Consider the following 19,836-nt stretch of genomic DNA (forward strand, 5'->3'; position numbering starts at 1 on the left):
GTGAGATGATACACGACAAGAATCTAGAATGGCAAAAAGAAAGAGAATGGAATGCTAGCAAATATATTGAAAAAAAACTTTTCTTAAAGTCTTACCTCTCCAGACGGCCTCCTCCTGTCAGGGAGCACTAGTGTATTAGCATGGCTGCCCGGGACTATAGTAGATCCTATACTCATCCTGGGTCCCACTAACATGTAACGTTTGTCTCCAGATCTGTACTGGATGCTGTGACACAGTGTCCCGTCGTAATTAGTCTCTTGTAGATATTTGGAAGTATAGTCTGTGGATTTGGAGCACTGCATTGCAATCAGCACGATAATACTGATGAGAAAAAGTGCTGAAACTGAGCCCAAAGTTATCATGAGATAAAAAGTCACATTATTCTCCTCATCATCCTTTGTTGCACTTTTAACATCAGAAGCAGCAAAAGCCTCTTTGGGCTCCACGACTTTGACAATGACAGTAGCTGTTGCTGAGAGGGACACGTTCCCATTGTCTTTGACCAGTATGACCAGTTTATGCTCAGCCTCGTCTGTCTCTGTGAATGAGCGAAGTGTTCTGATCTGTCCTGTATAGCGGTCCAAAGTAAAGAGACTGTGCTCAGTCACTTCCTGCAGTGAAAACAGTAACCAGCCGTTATATCCTATATCAGCGTCATAGGCTCTGACTTTAGTCACCAAGTGTCCTGCGTTCACATTGCGGGGAATCTCCTCCACACCTTCAGCAGAACCGTTGGAGCTGACTGGATACAGGATGACTGGAGCGTTGTCGTTCTGATCCAGAATGAACACGTTCACTGTGACGTTGCTGCTTAGTGACGGAGTTCCAGAATCTGTGGCGACAACTTGGAAGTGGAACGTTTTCACTGTTTCAAAGTCGAAACTTTTCAGCGCGGTGATGTGTCCGTTTTCAGAGTTTACATTTAGGAAAGACATGACGTCATTTTGACTTCCTTCTCTCACAATGTGATATGAAATAGCTGCATTGTCATTAACATCATTGTCCGTTGCCCTTACAGAGAATATTGACGCACCAGCAACATTATTTTCTGTCAGATAAAACTGTAATGGGTTTTTGGAGAAATGTGGTCTGTTGTCATTTACATCTGATATCTGAATGTTGAGAGTCTTAAAAGTCGACAAGGGAGGTTCACCGCAATCTGTGGCTTTTATTGTTATTTCATATTGTGACACCTGCTCTCGATCCAAAAGATCCTTCGTAACGACCGAATAGGTATTTTCCTTATAAGAGGGCTTTAACTCAAAAGGCACGTCTGATGTTATGCTTGATATAATTTTTCCATTCACACCTGAGTCTTTATCTTTCACTGTGATAAGAGAAATAATTGTTCCAGGTTTTGAATCTTCAGACACTGTGTTTGACAGTGATGTGATTTCTATTTCTGGTGGATTATCGTTGACGTCTTTTACCTTAATGATGACTCTGCACTCACCAGTCAGAGGAGGTGTTCCTTTATCGGATGCCTCAACATCGAGTTTATAAACGTCGTTTTCCTCAAAGTCCACAACTCCTTTAACTTTAATTTCCCCGGTTAATTTGTTCAATTCAAAAATGTCATAGACTTTTTTCTTCAGAGTTTTGCCAAGACTGTATTCTATTAGCCCATTAGTGCCTTCATCGGTATCAGTTGCGTTTATTCTAATCACTGAAGTACCAATTGGAACGTTTTCCTTTATTTCAAGTTGATAAATATCCTTGCTAAACACTGGACGATTATCATTACTGTCAAGAACAATAATAGTTATATTAAGTGATCCTGATCTTTGAGGTTTACCTCCATCAACTGCTGTAACCAGCAGCGTGTGTTTGTCCTTTTGTTCTCTGTCTAAAGACTTCTTCAACACTAAAAATGGTATTTTATCCTCATCGCTCTGACGGATGTCTACTTCAAAATGTTCATTTGAAGTCAGAGTGTATGTACGAATAGAGTTAATTCCAGCATCAGGATCACGAGCAGTGTGCAGTTGAAACCGCTTACCTGGTAATGTTTGTTCTCCTATTTTAAATATCTGTTCTTTTTCGGGAAAGCTGGGAGAATGATCGTTTACGTCAGTAATTTCCACTACTACGTAGTGTATTTCCAACGGGTTTTCAACTATGACTTTTAGCTCTATTAGGCAGGCACCGCTGACTTCACACAGCTCCTCTCTGTCGATTTTCTTATGGACATGTAGAACACCATTGTTCTGGTTTACCTCAAAAAAAGCATCCTTAGATTCAGACACAACACGGAACCGTCGGTCAAACAAAGATGAGATGTCAAGTACAAGATCCTTTGCAACATTTCCGACAACAGTTCCTTCTTTCACCTCCTCTGGTATGGAATATCGTACTTCTCCCAAAGCCCGTTTTCCGACAAACAACAGTAGAACCAAACGTAGGGCAAACCAGGAGCAGACCCTTTTACGAGATTCTTTTCCGATCTCCATCGTTATCCAACAACGCGTAAAACACAGAAGCCCTCTCTTTCAATAAATGTCTATGACAAACACATTGTCTGTAGCAATTTTAAAAACACAGTACCTCTACGTGATTCCATCAGTTCGCGAGCTCGACACAAATGTCTCCTCTGCCTTTTCAGGGGGCGAACAAAAGCTTTGTGAGGGGAGGGACCACGTTTCATGTTGTTTCCCAATGTAATACTGACACCCAGAGGTCACTAAGTACAAGGATGTATTACACTTTTTTATATTAAATATATCCAATGTATCACTTTTGTAGACCATTACGATTTTTTGCTTTCAATCACCTGATGAAGCTGTTCACTTTTTGTGGCAAACACAATATGTAAAATGTCTTTAGATGATATTGAAGTGGCCATAGGTGGAAGTTGATCAAAATGCTATAGGGGAAAAAAAGGGCTATTTGGGCTATGTTCTACATAAATCCAAAAGGCAAGTAAATTTCAGCACCACGGATAGCGTTCTACATCAGGCACTTTGCCCGTCTTGTACTTAACAAAAACAGTCCAGCCTCATGCCAAGTATGGTCATACAAATGAACGGAAACACCTGCAACGTTAAAAATTACACAGAATTTGTGTTTTATGATGTTGTTGCACATAGAAATATCAAAGAAACGCGGCGCCAATATAGTTTGTTGTTGTTGTTTTTAGGTATAATGCTTATAGGCCTACAGCAAAGCTTAAAGATACGCCAACTGGTACACTGATTTGCATCAATACATCCACCAAATGAAATATAAAGCATCTCCAAATAACATCAAAGTAACCAGTCTGGATCCAAATATAAGTAGTCAGACTTGAACCGACTTGTAACATAGACGAGTTTGTTTTTGACTGTTCAATGGTGTTCTGTGAAATCAGAGCTTTATAAAGCTGACTGAAATATTGTAATTGAACATAAACGTATGACACCAAAATACATATAAAGACGTTATCACATTATTTCCCAGCTCTTACCTCTCCAGATGGCCTCCTCCTGTCAGGGAGCACTAGTGTATTGGCGTGGCTGCCCGGGACTATAGTAGATCCTATACTCATTCTGGGTCCCACTAACATGTAGCGTTTGTCTCCAGATCTGTACTGGATGCTGTGACACAGTGTCCCGTCATAATTAGTCTCTTGTAGATATTTGGAAGTATAGTCTGTGGATTTGGAGCACTGCATTGCAATCAGCACGATGATACTGATGAGAAAAAGTGCTGAAACTGAGCCCAAAGTTATCATGAGATAAAAAGTCACATTATTCTCCTCATCATCCTTTGTTGCACTTTTAACATCAGAAGCAGCAAAAGCCTCTTTGGGCTCCACAACTTTGACAATGACAGTAACTGTTGCTGAGAGGGACACGTTCCCATTGTCTTTGACCAGTATGACCAGTTTATGCTCAGCCTCGTCTGTCTCTGTGAATGAGCGAAGTGTTCGGATCTGTCCTGTATAGCGGTCCAAAGTAAAGAGACTGTGCTCAGTCACTTCCTGCAGTGAAAACAGTAACCAGCCGTTATATCCTATATCAGCGTCATAGGCTCTGACTTTAGTCACCAAGTGTCCTGCGTTCACATTGCGGGGAATCTCCTCCACACCTTCAGCAGAACCGTTGGAGCTGACTGGATACAGGATGACTGGAGCGTTGTCGTTCTGATCCAGAATGAACACGTTCACTGTGACGTTGCTGCTTAGTGACGGAGTTCCAGAATCTGTGGCGACAACTTGGAAGTGGAACGTTTTCACTGTTTCAAAGTCGAAACTTTTCAGCGCGGTGATGTGTCCGTTTTCAGAGTTTATATTCAGAAAAGATGCCATGTCACTATGACCCCCTCCCCCTCTAATTATACGATAGGACACTGCAGCATTGTCGTTTAAGTCTTTATCAAATGCACTCACAGAAAATATTGATGCACCAGGAGCGTTGTTTTCCGTCAAATATAATTCCAGCGGACTGTGTGGGAACTCTGGGATGTTATCGTTCACATCAGAAACCTGAATACTCAAAGTTTTAAGTGAAGAGAGTGGAGGCTCACCATAGTCGGTAGCTGTTATTGAAATGTCATAGTGTGACACAGCTTCCCTGTCCAATGTTTCTTTCGTCACCAGTGAATACATGTTTTCTTTAAATGACGGTTTTAATTCAAATGGTACATCCCCAGTCAGGGCGCATTTGACTTTGCCATTCAAGCCAGAATCATTGTCTGTAATACTAATGAGAGAGATCACTGTCCCGTGTTTTGAGTCCTCTGGGACCATGTTTGATATGGATGTCACTTCGATTTCTGGTATGTTGTCATTAATATCTTGGATCTTTATTATAACTCTACAGTCCGTTGTCATCGGAGGTTGACCTCGGTCAGAGGCTTGTACGTCTAACTTAAACACATCAGCTGTCTCATAGTCAATGTGTCCTTTAACTCGAATTTCGCCTGTGTTTGTGTCTAGACTAAATAGCTCCAGCGTCTTTGAATTAATGTCGCCTCCAAAGGCGTACTCGACATCCCCATTAGTTCCCTCGTCGAGATCAGTCGCTTTGACTTTTATAACAACCTTATCTAAAGCAACGTTTTCTTTCAATGTAACAGAATAAACCTCTTTTGTAAAAGTAGGTCTGTTATCATTGTTATCGAGAACCTTTATTGTTAGATTTAGACTAGCTGACTTTAGCGGCGTGCCTCCATCTACAGCGGTTAAAATCAAGCTATGGTTTGTTTTTTGCTCTCTGTCCAACTGCCTCTGCAACACTAAAAAAGGGATTTTATCCTCTCCCCTGTCTCGAATTTCTAGATTAAAATGATCGTTCTGACTAAGCTTGTAGCGCTGGACGGAATTTATTCCAACATCTGGATCACGGGCGCCTGGTAGTTGAAATCGAGCTCCTGGCAAAGTACTCTCTGCTATTTCTATAACCTTTTCTTTCTCTACAAAAGTCGGTTCATGGTCATTAGCATCCGTTATTTCCACCGTGACATAATGGATCTCAAGTGGATTTTCAACCACGATTTTCAGATCTTTTAAACAAGCAGCATCTTTATCGCACAGCTGTTCTCGGTCGAGATTCTTATGAACAAACAAAACCCCATTGTTCGGGTTTACCTCGAATAGCGCGTCCTGAGCTCCGGACACAATACGAAAACGCCGGTTTGTCAAGGTACTGACTTCAAGGCCCAAATCCTTGGCCACATTTCCAATGATAGTTCCCAGTTTAACCTCCTCTGGAGTCGAGTATTTTATTTGAGCTAAAATCAGCTCAGCAAAGCAAAGCAGCAGAGAGAAAAGCAGGGGACGCGACCGATACGTCATTCTTCCTCGTTGTCCTTTGTCTCCTGTGGCGTAATCATTTGAAAGAACATCCACAAATGTGTTCCAAAAACAAAACCTCCAGTTTTTCTCAGATTAAATTTCAGAAAAACAAGTTCGCAGAGGAAACGCAGAGATCCAAATAGGAAACCATGGCATTCTTTGTGGTCGAGCTGAAAATCACACTGTGAAAGGGGCAGAGTCTGCTTTCACTCACGCCTCAGCAACCCCCTGAAACACTGCTTAACACTGACACCCAGCGGCCATGTCCAAGCTTTAGTAGTTTAAAGGAGACAGAGAATATAGAACAATGTTACGAAACAGAAACTGTAAAGTCATAAACATTTGAAGTATTCACGCCGGTCTCAATACAATAAGGCGAAACGATTTCTAGGATGCAAACAGCTAATGAAACAACCAGTTTGTAATTTATAAGAACCTTAAAACTTGGGACATGTGTTCAGCACCACGGACAGCGTCAACCCTCCGTGTTGATAAAGTAGCTGAACTGAACTAAGTCCCTCTCGAATTCTCGTTAACATAATAATAATAAGAATATCTCTTCCAGCTTGTGAAATTAAACCCAAATCACCACAACGTGACCAACATTTCACGAACACACTTTAGAATCATTTCCAACAGTTTAAATTATGTAATTCTGGTAACAATGCTGCACTAAAAAGCCAGAACACTAATAAGTTTCAAGGGAGGGAAAACATTTAACATTGCCAAGATTTTGACCAAAACCAAGTGAAATCAATCCAACTGTTATACAAATAGCAAATATTTTTTAATGCACCTCATTCATTTTACACAAAGTTTATGTAATAGAAAATATGTTACTATAAGAAAGTGATTCGTTCGCTATTAGATCATAAGTATGTCTTACCTCTCCAGATGGCCTCCTCCTGTCAGGGAGCACTAGTGTATTAGCGTGGCTGCCCGGGACTATAGTAGATCCTATACTCATTCTGGGTCCCACTAACATGTAGCGTTTGTCTCCAGATCTGTACTGGATGCTGTGACACAGTGTCCCGTCATAATTAGTCTCTTGTAGATATTTGGAAGTATAGTCTGTGGTTTTGGAGCACTGCATTGCAATCAGCACGATGATACTGATGAGAAAAAGTGCTGAAACTGAGCCCAAAGTTATCATGAGATAAAAAGTCACATTATTCTCCTCATCATCCTTTGTTGCACTTTTAACATCAGAAGCAGCAAAAGCCTCTTTGGGCTCCACAACTCTGACAATGACAGTAGCTGTTGCTGAGAGGGACACGTTCCCATTGTCTTTGACCAGTATGACCAGTTTATGCTCAGCCTCGTCTGTCTCTGTGAATGAGCGAAGTGTTCGGATCTGTCCTGTATAGCGGTCCAAAGTAAAGAGACTGTGCTCAGTCACTTCCTGCAGTGAAAACAGTAACCAGCCGTTATATCCTATATCAGCGTCATAGGCTCTGACTTTAGTCACCAAGTGTCCTGCGTTCACATTGCGGGGAATCTCCTCCACACCTTCAGCAGAACCGTTGGAGCTGACTGGATACAGGATGACTGGAGCGTTGTCGTTCTGATCCAGAATGAACACGTTCACTGTGACGTTGCTGCTTAGTGACGGAGTTCCAGAATCTGTGGCGACAACTTGGAACTGGAACGTTTTCACTGTTTCAAAGTCGAAACTTTTCAGCGCGGTGATGTGTCCGTTTTCAGAGTTTACATTTAGGAAAGACATGACGTCATTTTGACTTCCTTCTCTCACAATATGATATGAAATAGCTGCATTGTCATTTATATCATTGTCCGTTGCTCTTACAGAGAATATTGACGCACCAGCAACATTATTTTCTGTCAGATAAAACTGTAATGGGTTTTGGGAGAAATGTGGTCTGTTGTCATTTACATCTGATATCTGAATGTTGAGAGTCTTAAAAGTCGATAAGGGAGGTTCACCACAATCTGTAGCTTTAATTATTATTTCATAATGTGACACCTGCTCTCGATCCAAAACTTCCTTTGTGACAACTGAATAAATGTTCTCCTTATAGGAAGGTTTCAATTCGAAAGGCACGTCTGATGTTATGCTTGAAATAATTTTTCCATTCACACCTGAGTCTTTGTCCGTCACACTAAGTAGTGAAATAACTGTGCCAATTTTTGAATCTTCAGACACTGTGTTTGACAGTGATGTGATTTCTATTTCTGGTGGATTATCGTTGACATCTTTTACCTTAATGATGACTCTACACTCACCTGCTAGTGGAGGTGTTCCTTTATCGGATGCCTCAACATCGAGTTTATAAACGTCGTTCTCTTCATAATCCAATCCTCCTTTAACCTTGATCTCTCCAGTTAATTTATCCAATTCAAAAATGTCATAGACTTTTTTCTTTAGAGTTTTTCCAAGGCTGTATTCAATTTTACTATTGGTGCCTTCATCGGAATCTGTTGCATTCATTATAAATATTGAGGTACCGACTGGGACGTTTTCCTGTATTTCAATTTGATAAGTATCCCGACTAAACATTGGACGATTATCATTACTGTCAAGAACAATGATAGTTATATTTAGTGTTCCTGATCTTGGAGGTTTACCTCCATCAACTGCTGTAACCAGCAGCGTGTGTTTGTCCTTTTGTTCTCTGTCTAAAGACTTCTTCAGCACTAAAAATGGTATTTTATCCTCATCGCTTTGGCGGATATCTACTTCAAAATGTTCATTTGACGTCAAAGTGTATGTACGAATAGAGTTGATTCCAGCATCGGGATCACGAGCAGTGTGCAGTTGAAATCGCCTCCCTGGTAATGTTTGTTCGCCTATTTCAAATGTCTGTTCTTTTTCGGGAAAACTGGGTGAGTGATCATTCACATCAGTGATTTCTACAACAATATGGTGCATTTCTAAAGGACTTTCGACAAGGATTTTTAGTTCCATTAGACACGCACCACTCCCATGACAGAGCTCCTCTCTGTCTATTTTCCTATGGACATAGAGAGCCCCATTGTTCTGGTTTACCTCAAAAAACGTCTCCTTAAATCCAGACACAACACGGAACCGTCGGTCAGTTAAAGATGAAATTTCAAGGCCAAGATCCTTTCCAACATTTCCAACCACAGTGCCTTCTTTCACCTCCTCTGGAACAGAGTACCGTATCTGAGCAGAAGCCTGATTTCCGTAAAACAGCAGTAGAGACAAACGAAACGCAAACGAATAGTAGTCCCTCGTTCCACGTTGTCTGTTGGTCCCCATCATTGTATTTCAACTCAAAAAAACAGAAGAAAGGCTCTTACTGCGGCAGAAAGATATATATCCAACCCATTGAGAATCGCATTTTTACAAAACACACAGCATGAATACATCGGCTGGCTTGCTTGATTCAAATGATTGCCCCGCTGTAGATATGAAACAAAAGCTTTGTGAGGGGAGGGTCAACGTCTTATGTCGTTTCCCAATGTTACAGTGACACTCGGTGGTCGTAAAAGAAACGAAATAGACTATATATTTTCAAGGACATACTAAACATTTTTTGTCCAAATCATAGTAACTTCCGGAAACGAATTTAGCACTTACTACATCATTAAAATAAACGGATAGATTATTGAAAGAATACAAATCGTTGAAATATTCTATCTTGTTTTATTTTAATAATATTCTCAAAGTATGAATTGTTGGGTTGTTTTCTTCTCTTTGAATATGAATAACGAATGTGTTTCGGTGACTACAGAATGAAGTTTTTTTCAATCAAATGTAGCTCAGTGTTTATTTAGCCCATGCAAACTGCTCCCATAACTCATCAGAAACACAAGCAACTTCATTCATCCAAGTTGGTTATTGATTAGAGGCTTGTGAACGTTTAGAGATACAACTTCCTAAAACAACTGCCAAAGTATCTCCATATACGTAGTAAAGTCTCATTCTTGATTAAAGAAAAAAAAAACTAACATGTAGCGTTTGTCTCCAGATCTGTACTGGATGCTGTGACACAGTGTCCCGTCATAATTAGTCTCTTGTAGATATTTGGAAGTATAGTCTTTGTAATCTTTACAGTGAACATCCTGTCTGCATATATATCTTTCACCGTACATGACAGCTTAGTGTCAGTACAGTTAAGTGTTTGATGACGTCCCTGAATAAAGTTTTACTATAAACCACACCACAATATGACCAAGCGTTACTATCAGCACCACGGACAGCGCTACCATACATTCCATTACTTTGGTAAAGCATTTCCCGTAGAGAAGGCGGAAAGTATTGCTTGTTATAAAAGTCAAAAACGAACCCAAAATTAAATCTCCACTTGGAAATCACACCATTGTGACCAACACGCTCTACTTCAGCACAGGAGAAGGCTAGGATTAAAACCCTACATAGCGCAGCGAAATATGGTGTCATGTTAGTCCCCTGAAAAGATTTTCTAATTTCAAGAGAGGCATAATAATAAAAAAACATTAATACAATAAAAGAGCTCGAACATTTTATTTTTCCCGTACATACATATATTGGGAGGAAATGTCCTAATGTAACCCGCAATAAATTATTTTGAGTGTATGAAAATATTTTCAATTAATGTCAAAACATGTCTTACCTCTCCAGACGGTCTCCTCCTGTCAGGGAGCACTAGTGTATTAGCGTGGCTGCCCGGGACTATAGTAGATCCTATACTCATTCTGGGTCCCACTAACATGTAGCGTTTGTCTCCAGATCTGTACTGGATGCTGTGACACAGTGTCCCGTCATAATTAGTCTCTTGTAGATATTTGGAAGTATAGTCTGTGGATTTGGAGCACTGCATTGCAATCAGCACGATGATACTGATGAGAAAAAGTGCTGAAACTGAGCCCAAAGTTATCATGAGATAAAAAGTCACATGATTCTCCTCATCATCCTTTGTTGCACTTTTAACATCAGAAGCAGCAAAAGCCTCTTTGGGCTCCACAACTTTGACAATGACAGTAGCTGTTGCTGAGAGGGACACGTTCCCATTGTCTTTGACCAGTATGACCAGTTTATGCTCAGCCTCGTCTGTCTCTGTGAATGAGCGAAGTGTTCTGATCTGTCCTGTATAGCGGTCCAAAGTTAAGAGACTGTGCTCAGTCACTTCCTGCAGTGAAAACAGTAACCAGCCGTTATATCCTATATCAGCGTCATAGGCTCTGACTTTAGTCACCAAGTGTCCTGCGTTCACATTGCGGGGAATCTCCTCCACACCTTCAGCAGAACCGTTGGAGCTGACTGGATACAGGATGACTGGAGCGTTGTCGTTCTGATCCAGAATGAACACGTTCACTGTGACGTTGCTGCTTAGTGACGGAGTTCCAGAATCTGTGGCGACAACTTGGAAGTGGAACGTTTTCACTGTTTCAAAGTCGAAACTTTTCAGCGCAGATATTTGTCCATTATCTGAATTAATATTTAAGAATGCTGCAGTTTTGAGTTGACTACCTTCCTCTCTGACTATATGATAAGTTAAAGCAGCATTTTCATTCAAGTCCTTATCTGAAGCAGTAACAGAAAATATTGGGTTTCCAGGTACGTTATTTTCTACCAGATAAAGTTCTATAGGGTTCTGAACAAATTTTGGCGCGTTGTCATTGACGTCTGATACATCAATACTGAGGGTTTTGGATGTTGAAAGAGGAGGCTGACCACAGTCCGTAGCTGTTATTGTGATGTCATAATGTGAAACTGATTCTCGATCCAAATGCTGTTTCAATATTAACGAATACATATTTTCCTGAAATGATGGTTTTAAATCAAATGGCACATTTTCTGAAAGACTACATATTACTTTACCGTTTAAACCGGCGTCCTGGTCTGTGATACTGATAAGAGAAACCACAGTGCCAGGTTTCGAGCCTTCAGATACCATGTTTGATAAAGATGTCACCTCTATTTGTGGTTTGTTGTCGTTTATATCGACTACTTTGATGATCACCCTGCAGTCAGTGCTCATAGGAGGCTGCCCTTTGTCAGTTGCGTGAACATCTAATTTAAAAACGTCAACCTTTTCAAAGTCGATTTCTCCCTTCACTCGAATTTCACCTGTGTCTTTATCTAAACTGAACATGTCATATATCTTCCGGTCAAGTTGACCACCAAATAAATATTCAATTTCTCCATTTGCACCGTCATCTGCATCAGTTGCCTGTACCGTAGTAACACTTGTATCTGCATCTACATTTTCAACTATTGTTACTGAATAAACTTCCTGGCTGAAAGTAGGATTGTTATCATTTGAATCGAGAACAATGACTGTGACATTAAGAGTCCCTGATCTCGGTGGATTCCCACCGTCAATTGCAGTCAATACAAGTTTGTGCTCACTGTCCTTTTCCCGATCCAGAGATTTTTGCAGAACCAGGAAGGGTATCTTATCCTCTCCTCTCTCTCGAATTTGAATGCTAAAATACTCATTTTGGCTTAATTTGTACACACGAACTGTGTTGATCACAACATCTGGATCGTGCGCAGTTGGTAACTGGAAACGTCTGCCAGTAGGAGTGGACTCAGAAATGTCTAGTATTTTTTCTTCCTCTTTGAAGCTTGGTGAATTATCATTTACATCTATGATTTCAATTCCCACATAATGTATTTCCATTGGATTCTCAGCTACCATTTTTAGGTTCAACAAACACGGAGAAATATTTTCGCAGAGCTCCTCTCGATCGATGCTCTTATGCACATGTAAGACCCCATTGTTCTGATTGACTTCAAACTGAGCATCTTTACTTCCCGAAACAATGCGAAACCTTCGCTCCTCCAGCGAACTGATGTCCAATCCTAGATCCTTGGCGACATTTCCAACAACGGATCCTAATTTCACTTCCTCTGGAACTGAGTATTTTATCTGAGCTGAAAGCCGCTCCACGCAGCTGAGCATCACAGAAAAACGGAGGGCTAGCCACCACGATTGTATTCCTCGCCTTTGTCCTCCGACTCCCATCGTTTGGCTTTTGATTAGTATGATATCCACTCGCGGGTCCGTACGAAAAGGGAAACTTCCTATGTCACAAAATATCAAGTTGAAACATCTCCTATATCTTTGTCCTAATGTAACAACGGCAACACTCGTTTCTGTCGAAGGGACTCTCTCTTCTCTGTCAAGCTGAACAAATCCTCTCTGGAAGGGGCAGGGCCAACGTTTTCACACACCAACTCATGCTGATATGGCACTGACACCTTGTGGACTGCGAACATCATGAACTATTTTGAAAGCAAAGGTGATATAAATCTCAATTCAAGTTTGTTTGCAAATTTTAGCTCCTTGACGACAAATAATATATACTTTTAGTGACCATTTTTTAACCAGAACACAGATTTTGTTTGAATTATGTATGTTTTCTACCATTCCAGGCAGCGAGTTTCTCTTTACTGCTGTATGTAGTTATAAAACAGACCGTGAAACTTACTTACGTTTTGTAATCTTCACAGTGAACATCCTGTCTGCATATATATTTGTCACCGTACATGACAGCTTAGTGTCAGTACAGTTAAGTGTTTGCTGACGAAGTTTTACTTTAACCACACCACAATATGACCAAGCGTTACTATCAGCACCATGGACAGCGCTACAATGCTTTCCATTACTTAGCATTTCCCGTAGAGAAGGCGGAAAGTATTTCTTGTTATAAAAGTCAAAAACGAACCCAAAATTAAATCTCCACTTGGAAATCACACCATTGTGACCAACACGCTCTACTTCAGCACAGGACAAGGCTAGGATTAAAACCCTACATAGCGCAGCGAAATATGGTGTCATGTTAGTCCCCTGAAAAGATTTTCTCATTTCAAGAAAAAACATTGATACAATAAAAGAGCTCGAACATTTCATTTTTCCCGTACATAGTACATTTGTAGGGAGGAAATGTCCTAATGTAACCCGCAATAAATTATTTTGAGTGAATGAAAATGTTTTCAATTAATGTCAAAACATGTCTTACCTCTCCAGATGGCCTCCTCCTGTCAGGGAGCACCAGTGTATTAGCGTGGCTGCCCGGGACTATAGTAGATCCTATACTCATTCTGGGTCCCACTAACATGTAGCGTTTGTCTCCAGATCTGTACTGGATGCTGTGACACAGTGTCCCGTCATAATTAGTCTCTTGTAGATATTTGGAAGTATAGTCTGTGGATTTGGAGCACTGCATTGCAATCAGCACGATGATACTGATGAGGAAAAGTGCTGAAACTGAGCCCAAAGTTATCATGAGATAAAAAGTCACATTATTCTCCTCATCATCCTTTGTTGCACTTTTAACATCAGAAGCAGCAAAAGCCTCTTTGGGCTCCACGACTTTGACAATGACAGTAGCTGTTGCTGAGAGGGACACGTTCCCATTGTCTTTGACCAGTATGACCAGTTTATGCTCAGCCTCGTCTGTCTCTGTGAAGGAGCGAAGTGTTCTGATCTGTCCTGTATAGCGGTCCAAAGTAAAGAGACTGTGCTCAGTCACTTCCTGCAGTGAAAACAGCAACCAGCCGTTATATCCTATATCAGCGTCATAGGCTCTGACTTTAGTCACCAAGTGTCCTGCGTTCACATTGCGGGGAATCTCCTCCACACCTTCAGCAGAACCGTTGGAGCTGACTGGATACAGGATGACTGGAGCGTTGTCGTTCTGATCCAGAATGAACACGTTCACTGTGACGTTGCTGCTTAGTGACGGAGTTCCAGAATCTGTGGCGACAACTTGGAACCGGAACGTTTTCACTGTTTCAAAGTCGAAGCTTTTCAGCGCGGTGATGTGTCCGTTTTCAGAGTTTACATTTAGGAAAGACATGACGTCATTTTGACTCCCTTCTCTCACAATATGATATGAAATAGCTGCATTGTCATTAACATCATTGTCCGCTGCGCTTACAGAGAATATTGACGCACCAGCAACATTATTTTCTGTCAGATAAAACTGTAATGGGTTTTGGGGGAAAAGTGGTCTGTTGTCATTTACATCAGATATCTGAATGTTGAGAGTTTTAAAAGTCGATAAGGGAGGTTCACCACAATCTGTGGCTTTAATTGTTATTTCATAATGTGACACCTGCTCTCGATCCAAAAACTCCTTAGTGACAACTGAGTAAGTGTTCTCCTTGTGGGAGGGCTTTAACTCAAAAGGTACTGCTGATGTTATGCTTGTAATCATTTTTCCATTCACACCTGAGTCTTTATCTTTCACTGTGATAAGAGAAATAATTGTTCCAGGCTTTGAATCTTCAGACACTGTGTTTGACAGTGATGTGATTTCTATTTCTGGTGGATTATCGTTGACGTCTTTTATCTTTATGATGACTCTACACTCACCAGTTAATGGTGGTGTAGCTCTATCGGATGCCTCAACATCGAGTTTATAAACGTCATTTTCTTCAAAGTCCACAAACCCTTTAACTTTAATCTCTCCAGTAAATTTGTCCAATTCAAAAATGTCATAGATTTTTTTCCTTAGAGTTTTTCCAAGGCTGTATTCAATTAGCCCATTAGTGCCTTCATCGGGATCAGTTGCATTTATTCTTAGTATTGAAGTACCAATTGGAATATTTTCCTGTATTTCAAGTTGATAAATCTCTTTACTGAACATTGGACGATTATCATTACTGTCAAGAACAATAATGGAAACATTTAATATTCCAGATCTTGGAGGTTTGCCTCCATCAACTGCTGTAACCAGCAGCGTGTGTTTGTCCTTTTGTTCTCTGTCTAAAGACTTCTTCAGCACTAAAAATGGTATTTTATCCTCATCGCTCTGACGGATGTCTACTTCAAAATGTTCATTTGACGTCAGAGTGTATGTGCGAATAGAGTTAATTCCAGCATCGGGATCACGAGCAGTGTGCAGTTGAAATCGCCTCCCTGGTAATGTGTGTTCAGCTATTTCAAATCTCTGTTCTTTCTCGGGGAAACTGGGAGAGTGATCGTTTACGTCAGTAATTTCTACAACAACGTAGTGTATTTCCAAAGGGTTTTCAACAAGGATTTTTAGCTCCATGAGACATGCACCGCTGCCTTCACACAGCTCCTCTCTGTCGATTTTCTTATGGACATGCAGAGCACCATTGTTCTGGTTTACCTCAAAAAATGCATCCTTAGATTCAGACACAACCCGGAACCGTCGGTCAAACAAAGAGGAGATGTCCAGTCCAAGATCCTTTGCAACATTTCCGACAACAGTTCCTTCTTTCACCTCCTCTGGTATAGAATATCGCATCTCTCCTAAAGCCCGTTGTCCACCAAACAACAGTAGAACCAAACGTAGAGCAAACCAGGAGCAGACCCTTTTACGAGATTGTTTTCCGATCTCCATCGTTATCCAACAACACGTAAAACACAGAAGCCCTCTCTTTCAATATCTGTCTATATTAAACACATTGTGTGTCGCAAGTTTAGAAATAGAACGACCTGATTCCATCGGTTCGCGAGCTCGATACAAATGTCTCCTCTGCTTTTTCACGGAGCGAACAAAAGCTTTATGAGGGGAGGGACAACGTTTCATGTTGTTTCCCAATGTAATACTGACACCCAGAGGTCACTAGGGAAGTAAAAGGCTATATATACTCAAGTTTTTATCAAAACCTAATGGTGCCCTTTTGTAGGCTACCATTGTGATGTTTAGCTTTTGATCACCTGATCAGTGTGCTCAGTTTGTGTGACAAGCACAATAAATGTAGAAAGTCTTCAGATATTATGGGAAGGGCCCATAGGTTGAAGTTGATCAAAATGCTGTTGTAAATAGGCGTAGTTTCTAATTTGGGCTATATTCTACATAACCCCAAACGGCAACTTACTACGTTTCAGCACCATGGACAGCGTTATACACCTGGCACGTCTTGTTCTTAACAAACAGTCCGGCTTAATGTCCAGTATAGGCATACAAATTATCGGGAAAACCAGCAACTTAAAAATTTCCCAGAATTTCTATTGTATGATTTTGATGCATATTTAATCATTAAAAAAACATGGGGCCAATATAGTTTTTTTTTTTTTTGTTTGTTTGTTTGTTTTTTTTTAGGTATATTGCGTACACAGCAAAGCGTAACAATAAGCCATATGGTACACTGACATGCATGCGTATATCTTCCAAAGAAAATATACAACATCTGAAAATACAACATTGTTTTTAGCTGTTCAGTGTTGTTCTTTGTGCTCAGGGCTTTATGAAGCTGATTGAAATAATATTATTGAACACAAACCTAAATGACACCAAAAGACATATAAAGACGTAATCATATTATTTCTCTGCTCTTACCTCTCCAGATGGTCTCCTCCTGTCAGGGAGCACTAGCGTATTAGCGTGGCTGCCCGGGACTATAGTAGATCCTATACTCATTCTGGGTCCCACTAACATGTAGCGTTTGTCTCCAGATCTGTACTGGATGCTGTGACACAGTGTCCCGTCATAATTAGTCTCTTGTAGATATTTGGAAGTATAGTCTGTGGATTTGGAGCACTGCATTGCAATCAGCACGATGATACTGATGAGGAAAAGTGCTGAAACTGAGCCCAAAGTTATCATGAGATAAAAAGTCACATTATTCTCCTCATCATCCTTTGTTGCACTTTTAACATCAGAAGCAGCAAAAGCCTCTTTGGGCTCCACAACTTTGACAATGACAGTAGCTGTTGCTGAGAGGGACACGTTCCCATTGTCTTTGACAAGTATGACCAGTTTATGCTCAGCCTCGTCTGTCTCTGTGAATGAGCGAAGTGTTCTGATCTGTCCTGTATAGCGGTCCAAAGTAAAGAGACTGTGCTCAGTCACTTCCTGCAGTGAAAACAGTAACCAGCCGTTATATCCTATATCAGCGTCATAGGCTCTGACTTTAGTCACCAAGTGTCCTGCGTTCACATTGCGGGGAATCTCCTCCACACCTTCAGCAGAACCGTTGGAGCTGACTGGATACAGGATGACTGGAGCGTTGTCGTTCTGATCCAGAATGAACACGTTCACTGTGACGTTGCTGCTTAGTGACGGAGTCCCAGAATCTGTGGCGACAACTTGGAACTGGAACGTTTTCACTGTTTCAAAGTCGAAACTTTTCAGCGCGGTGATGTGTCCGTTTTCAGAGTTTACATTTAGGAAAGACATGACGTCATTTTGACTCCCTTCTCTTAAGATATGATATGAAATAGCTGCATTGTCATTATCATCATTGTCCGTTGCACTTACAGAAAATATTGACGCACCAGCAACATTATTTTCTGTCAGATAAAACTGTAATGGGTTTTGGGAGAAATGTGGTCTGTTGTCATTTACATCTGATATCTGAATGTTGAGAGTTTTAAAAGTCGATAAGGGAGGTTCACCACAATCTGTGGCTTTAATTGTTATTTCAAAATGTGACACCTGCTCTCGATCCAGAAACTCTTTAGTGACAATTGAATATATATTTTCCTTATAGGAGGGTTTCAATTCAAAAGACACGTCTGACATTATGCTTGATATTATTTTTCCATTCACACCGGAGTCTTTATCCGTCACACTAAGTAGTGAAATAACTGTACCAGGTTTTGAATCTTCAGACACTGCGTTTGACAGTGATGTTACCTCTATTTCTGGTGGATTATCGTTGACGTCTTTTACCTTAATGATGACTCTACACTCTCCCGCTGATGGAGGTGTTCCTTTATCGGATGCCTCAACATCCAGTTTATACACGTCGTTTTCCTCATAGTCCACAACTCCTTTAACTTTAATCTCTCCCGTTACTTTGTCCAATTCAAAAATGTCATAAACTTTTTTCTTAAGAGTTTTTCCAAGGCTGTATTCAATTAGCCCATTAGTGCCTTCATCGGGATCAGTTGCATTTATTCTAAATATTGAGGTACCGACTGGGACGTTTTCTTGTATTTCAATTTGATAAATCTCTTTACTAAACATTGGACGATTATCATTACTGTCAAGAACAATGATAGTTATATTAAGTGTTCCAGATCTTGGAGGTTTACCTCCATCAACTGCTGTAACCAGCAGCGTGTGTTTGTCCTTTTGTTCTCTGTCTAAAGACTTCTTCAGCACTAAAAATGGTATTTTATCCTCATCGCTTTGGCGGATATCTACTTCAAAATGTTCATTAGAAGTCAGAGTGTATGTACGAATAGTGTTAATTCCAGTATCGGGATCACGAGCAGTGTGCAGTTGAAATCTCCTGCCTGGCGATATTTGCTCACCTATTTCAAATCTCTGTTGTTTTGCGGGAAAACTGGGAGAGTGATCATTCACATCAGTGATTTCTACAACAATATGGTGCATTTCTAAAGGGTTTTCGACTAGAATTTTTAGCTCCATTAGGCAGGCACCACTCCCGTGACAGAGCTCCTCTCTGTCTAATTTCTTATGGACATAGAGAGCCCCATTGTTCTGGTTTACCTCAAAAAAAGCATCCTTAGATCCAGACACAACACGGAACCGTCGGTCAGTCAACGAGGAAATTTCAAGACCAAGATCTTTTGCAACATTTCCGACAACAGTTCCTTCCTTTACCTCCTCTGGAATAGAGTACCGTATCTGAGCAGAAGCCTGATTTCCGAAAAACAGCAGTAGAGACAAACGAAACGCAAACGAATAGTAGTCCCTCTTTCCACGTTGTCTGTTGGTCCCCATCATTGCACGTTAACTCAAAAAAACACAAGAAAGGCTCTTACTGCGACAAAAAGGTATATATCCAACCCATTGAGAATCGCATTTTTACAAAACACACAGCATGAATACATCGGCTGGCTTGCTTGATTCAAATGCCTGCCCCGCTGTAGATATGAAACAAAAGCTTTGTGAGGGGAGGGTCAACGTCTTATGTCGTTTCCCAATGTTACAGTGACACTCGGTGGTCATAAAAGAAACGTTATACACTTAATATTTTCAAGGACATGCTATGTTATTTTGTCCAAACCACAGTTAGTAACTTCTGGACACGAATTTAGTACACTTATACTCCAACGTAAAGTAAACGGATAGATGTTGAGCCAGAGATAGAGGAGGATGTCTCAGAAATGGAAGACAACATCGATGGATTTTGGAATACATTTTCAATGTCTGTTCTTTCACTGCAGTTATTCATATTAACCACTAGTCTGAGACATCGT

At 40.6% G+C, this 19,836-nt stretch overlaps 5 protein-coding genes across 5 annotated transcripts; all 5 read right to left on the minus strand.

Moving 5' to 3' along the window:
- Positions 1 to 83: 83 nt before the first annotated feature.
- Positions 84 to 2,450, minus strand: LOC138597812 (protocadherin alpha-8-like). The gene has a single exon (XM_069669332.1). The coding sequence runs from the start codon at positions 2,448 to 2,450 to the stop codon at positions 84 to 86; it is 2,367 nt and encodes a 788-aa protein (XP_069525433.1).
- Positions 2,451 to 3,424: 974 nt separating this feature from the next.
- Positions 3,425 to 9,014, minus strand: LOC138597813 (uncharacterized). Its single transcript, XM_069669333.1, has 3 exons — positions 6,660 to 9,014; positions 5,922 to 5,943; positions 3,425 to 5,796 (listed from the first exon to the last, which is right to left on the minus strand). Exons 1-3 carry the CDS (start codon positions 9,012 to 9,014, stop codon positions 3,425 to 3,427), a joined length of 4,749 nt encoding a protein of 1,582 aa, XP_069525434.1.
- A 1,144-nt stretch (positions 9,015 to 10,158) lies between these two features.
- On the minus strand, positions 10,159 to 12,708 carry LOC138597814 (protocadherin alpha-8-like). The gene is made up of 2 exons (XM_069669335.1): positions 10,351 to 12,708; positions 10,159 to 10,179 (listed from the first exon to the last, which is right to left on the minus strand). Exons 1-2 carry the CDS (start codon positions 12,706 to 12,708, stop codon positions 10,159 to 10,161), a joined length of 2,379 nt encoding a protein of 792 aa, XP_069525436.1.
- Positions 12,709 to 13,436: 728 nt separating this feature from the next.
- On the minus strand, positions 13,437 to 16,060 carry LOC138597815 (protocadherin alpha-8-like). The gene is made up of 2 exons (XM_069669336.1): positions 13,706 to 16,060; positions 13,437 to 13,460 (listed from the first exon to the last, which is right to left on the minus strand). The coding sequence occupies exons 1-2, from the start codon at positions 16,058 to 16,060 to the stop codon at positions 13,437 to 13,439; spliced, it is 2,379 nt and encodes a 792-aa protein (XP_069525437.1).
- A 924-nt stretch (positions 16,061 to 16,984) lies between these two features.
- Positions 16,985 to 19,357, minus strand: LOC138597816 (protocadherin alpha-8-like). The gene has a single exon (XM_069669337.1). It carries the CDS (start codon positions 19,355 to 19,357, stop codon positions 16,985 to 16,987), a length of 2,373 nt encoding a protein of 790 aa, XP_069525438.1.
- Between the last annotated feature and the right edge of the window lie 479 nt (positions 19,358 to 19,836).

The sequence above is a fragment of the Semicossyphus pulcher genome, unplaced genomic scaffold (genome assembly GCF_022749685.1).
Source record: "Semicossyphus pulcher isolate SPU_LCO1_2020_fin unplaced genomic scaffold, fSemPul1.0.p SCAF_2, whole genome shotgun sequence".
Lineage (NCBI taxonomy): Eukaryota > Metazoa > Chordata > Actinopteri > Labriformes > Labridae > Semicossyphus > Semicossyphus pulcher.

Excerpts from the sequence above, each read along its gene's own strand:
- LOC138597812 (XM_069669332.1), bottom strand. The coding sequence starts at position 2,450 with ATGGAGATCGGAAAAGAATCTCGTAAAAGGGTCTGCTCCTGGTTTGCC.
- LOC138597813 (XM_069669333.1), bottom strand. The coding sequence starts at position 9,014 with ATGGGGACCAACAGACAACGTGGAACGAGGGACTACTATTCGTTTGCG. Across the intron at positions 5,944-6,659 it reads GGAGGAGGCCATCTGGAGAG|CTCGACCACAAAGAATGCCA; the intron begins GTAAGACATACT and ends TGTGATTTTCAG. Across the intron at positions 5,797-5,921 it reads CGACCACAAAGAATGCCATG|GAGACAAAGGACAACGAGGA; the intron begins GTTTCCTATTTG and ends ATTACGCCACAG.
- LOC138597814 (XM_069669335.1), bottom strand. The coding sequence starts at position 12,708 with ATGGGAGTCGGAGGACAAAGGCGAGGAATACAATCGTGGTGGCTAGCC. Across the intron at positions 10,180-10,350 it reads GGAGGAGACCGTCTGGAGAG|AAAATCTTTTCAGGGGACTA; the intron begins GTAAGACATGTT and ends TCTTGAAATTAG.
- LOC138597815 (XM_069669336.1), bottom strand. The coding sequence starts at position 16,060 with ATGGAGATCGGAAAACAATCTCGTAAAAGGGTCTGCTCCTGGTTTGCT. Across the intron at positions 13,461-13,705 it reads GGAGGAGGCCATCTGGAGAG|AGCGTGTTGGTCACAATGGT; the intron begins GTAAGACATGTT and ends GTGCTGAAGTAG.
- LOC138597816 (XM_069669337.1), bottom strand. The coding sequence starts at position 19,357 with ATGGGGACCAACAGACAACGTGGAAAGAGGGACTACTATTCGTTTGCG.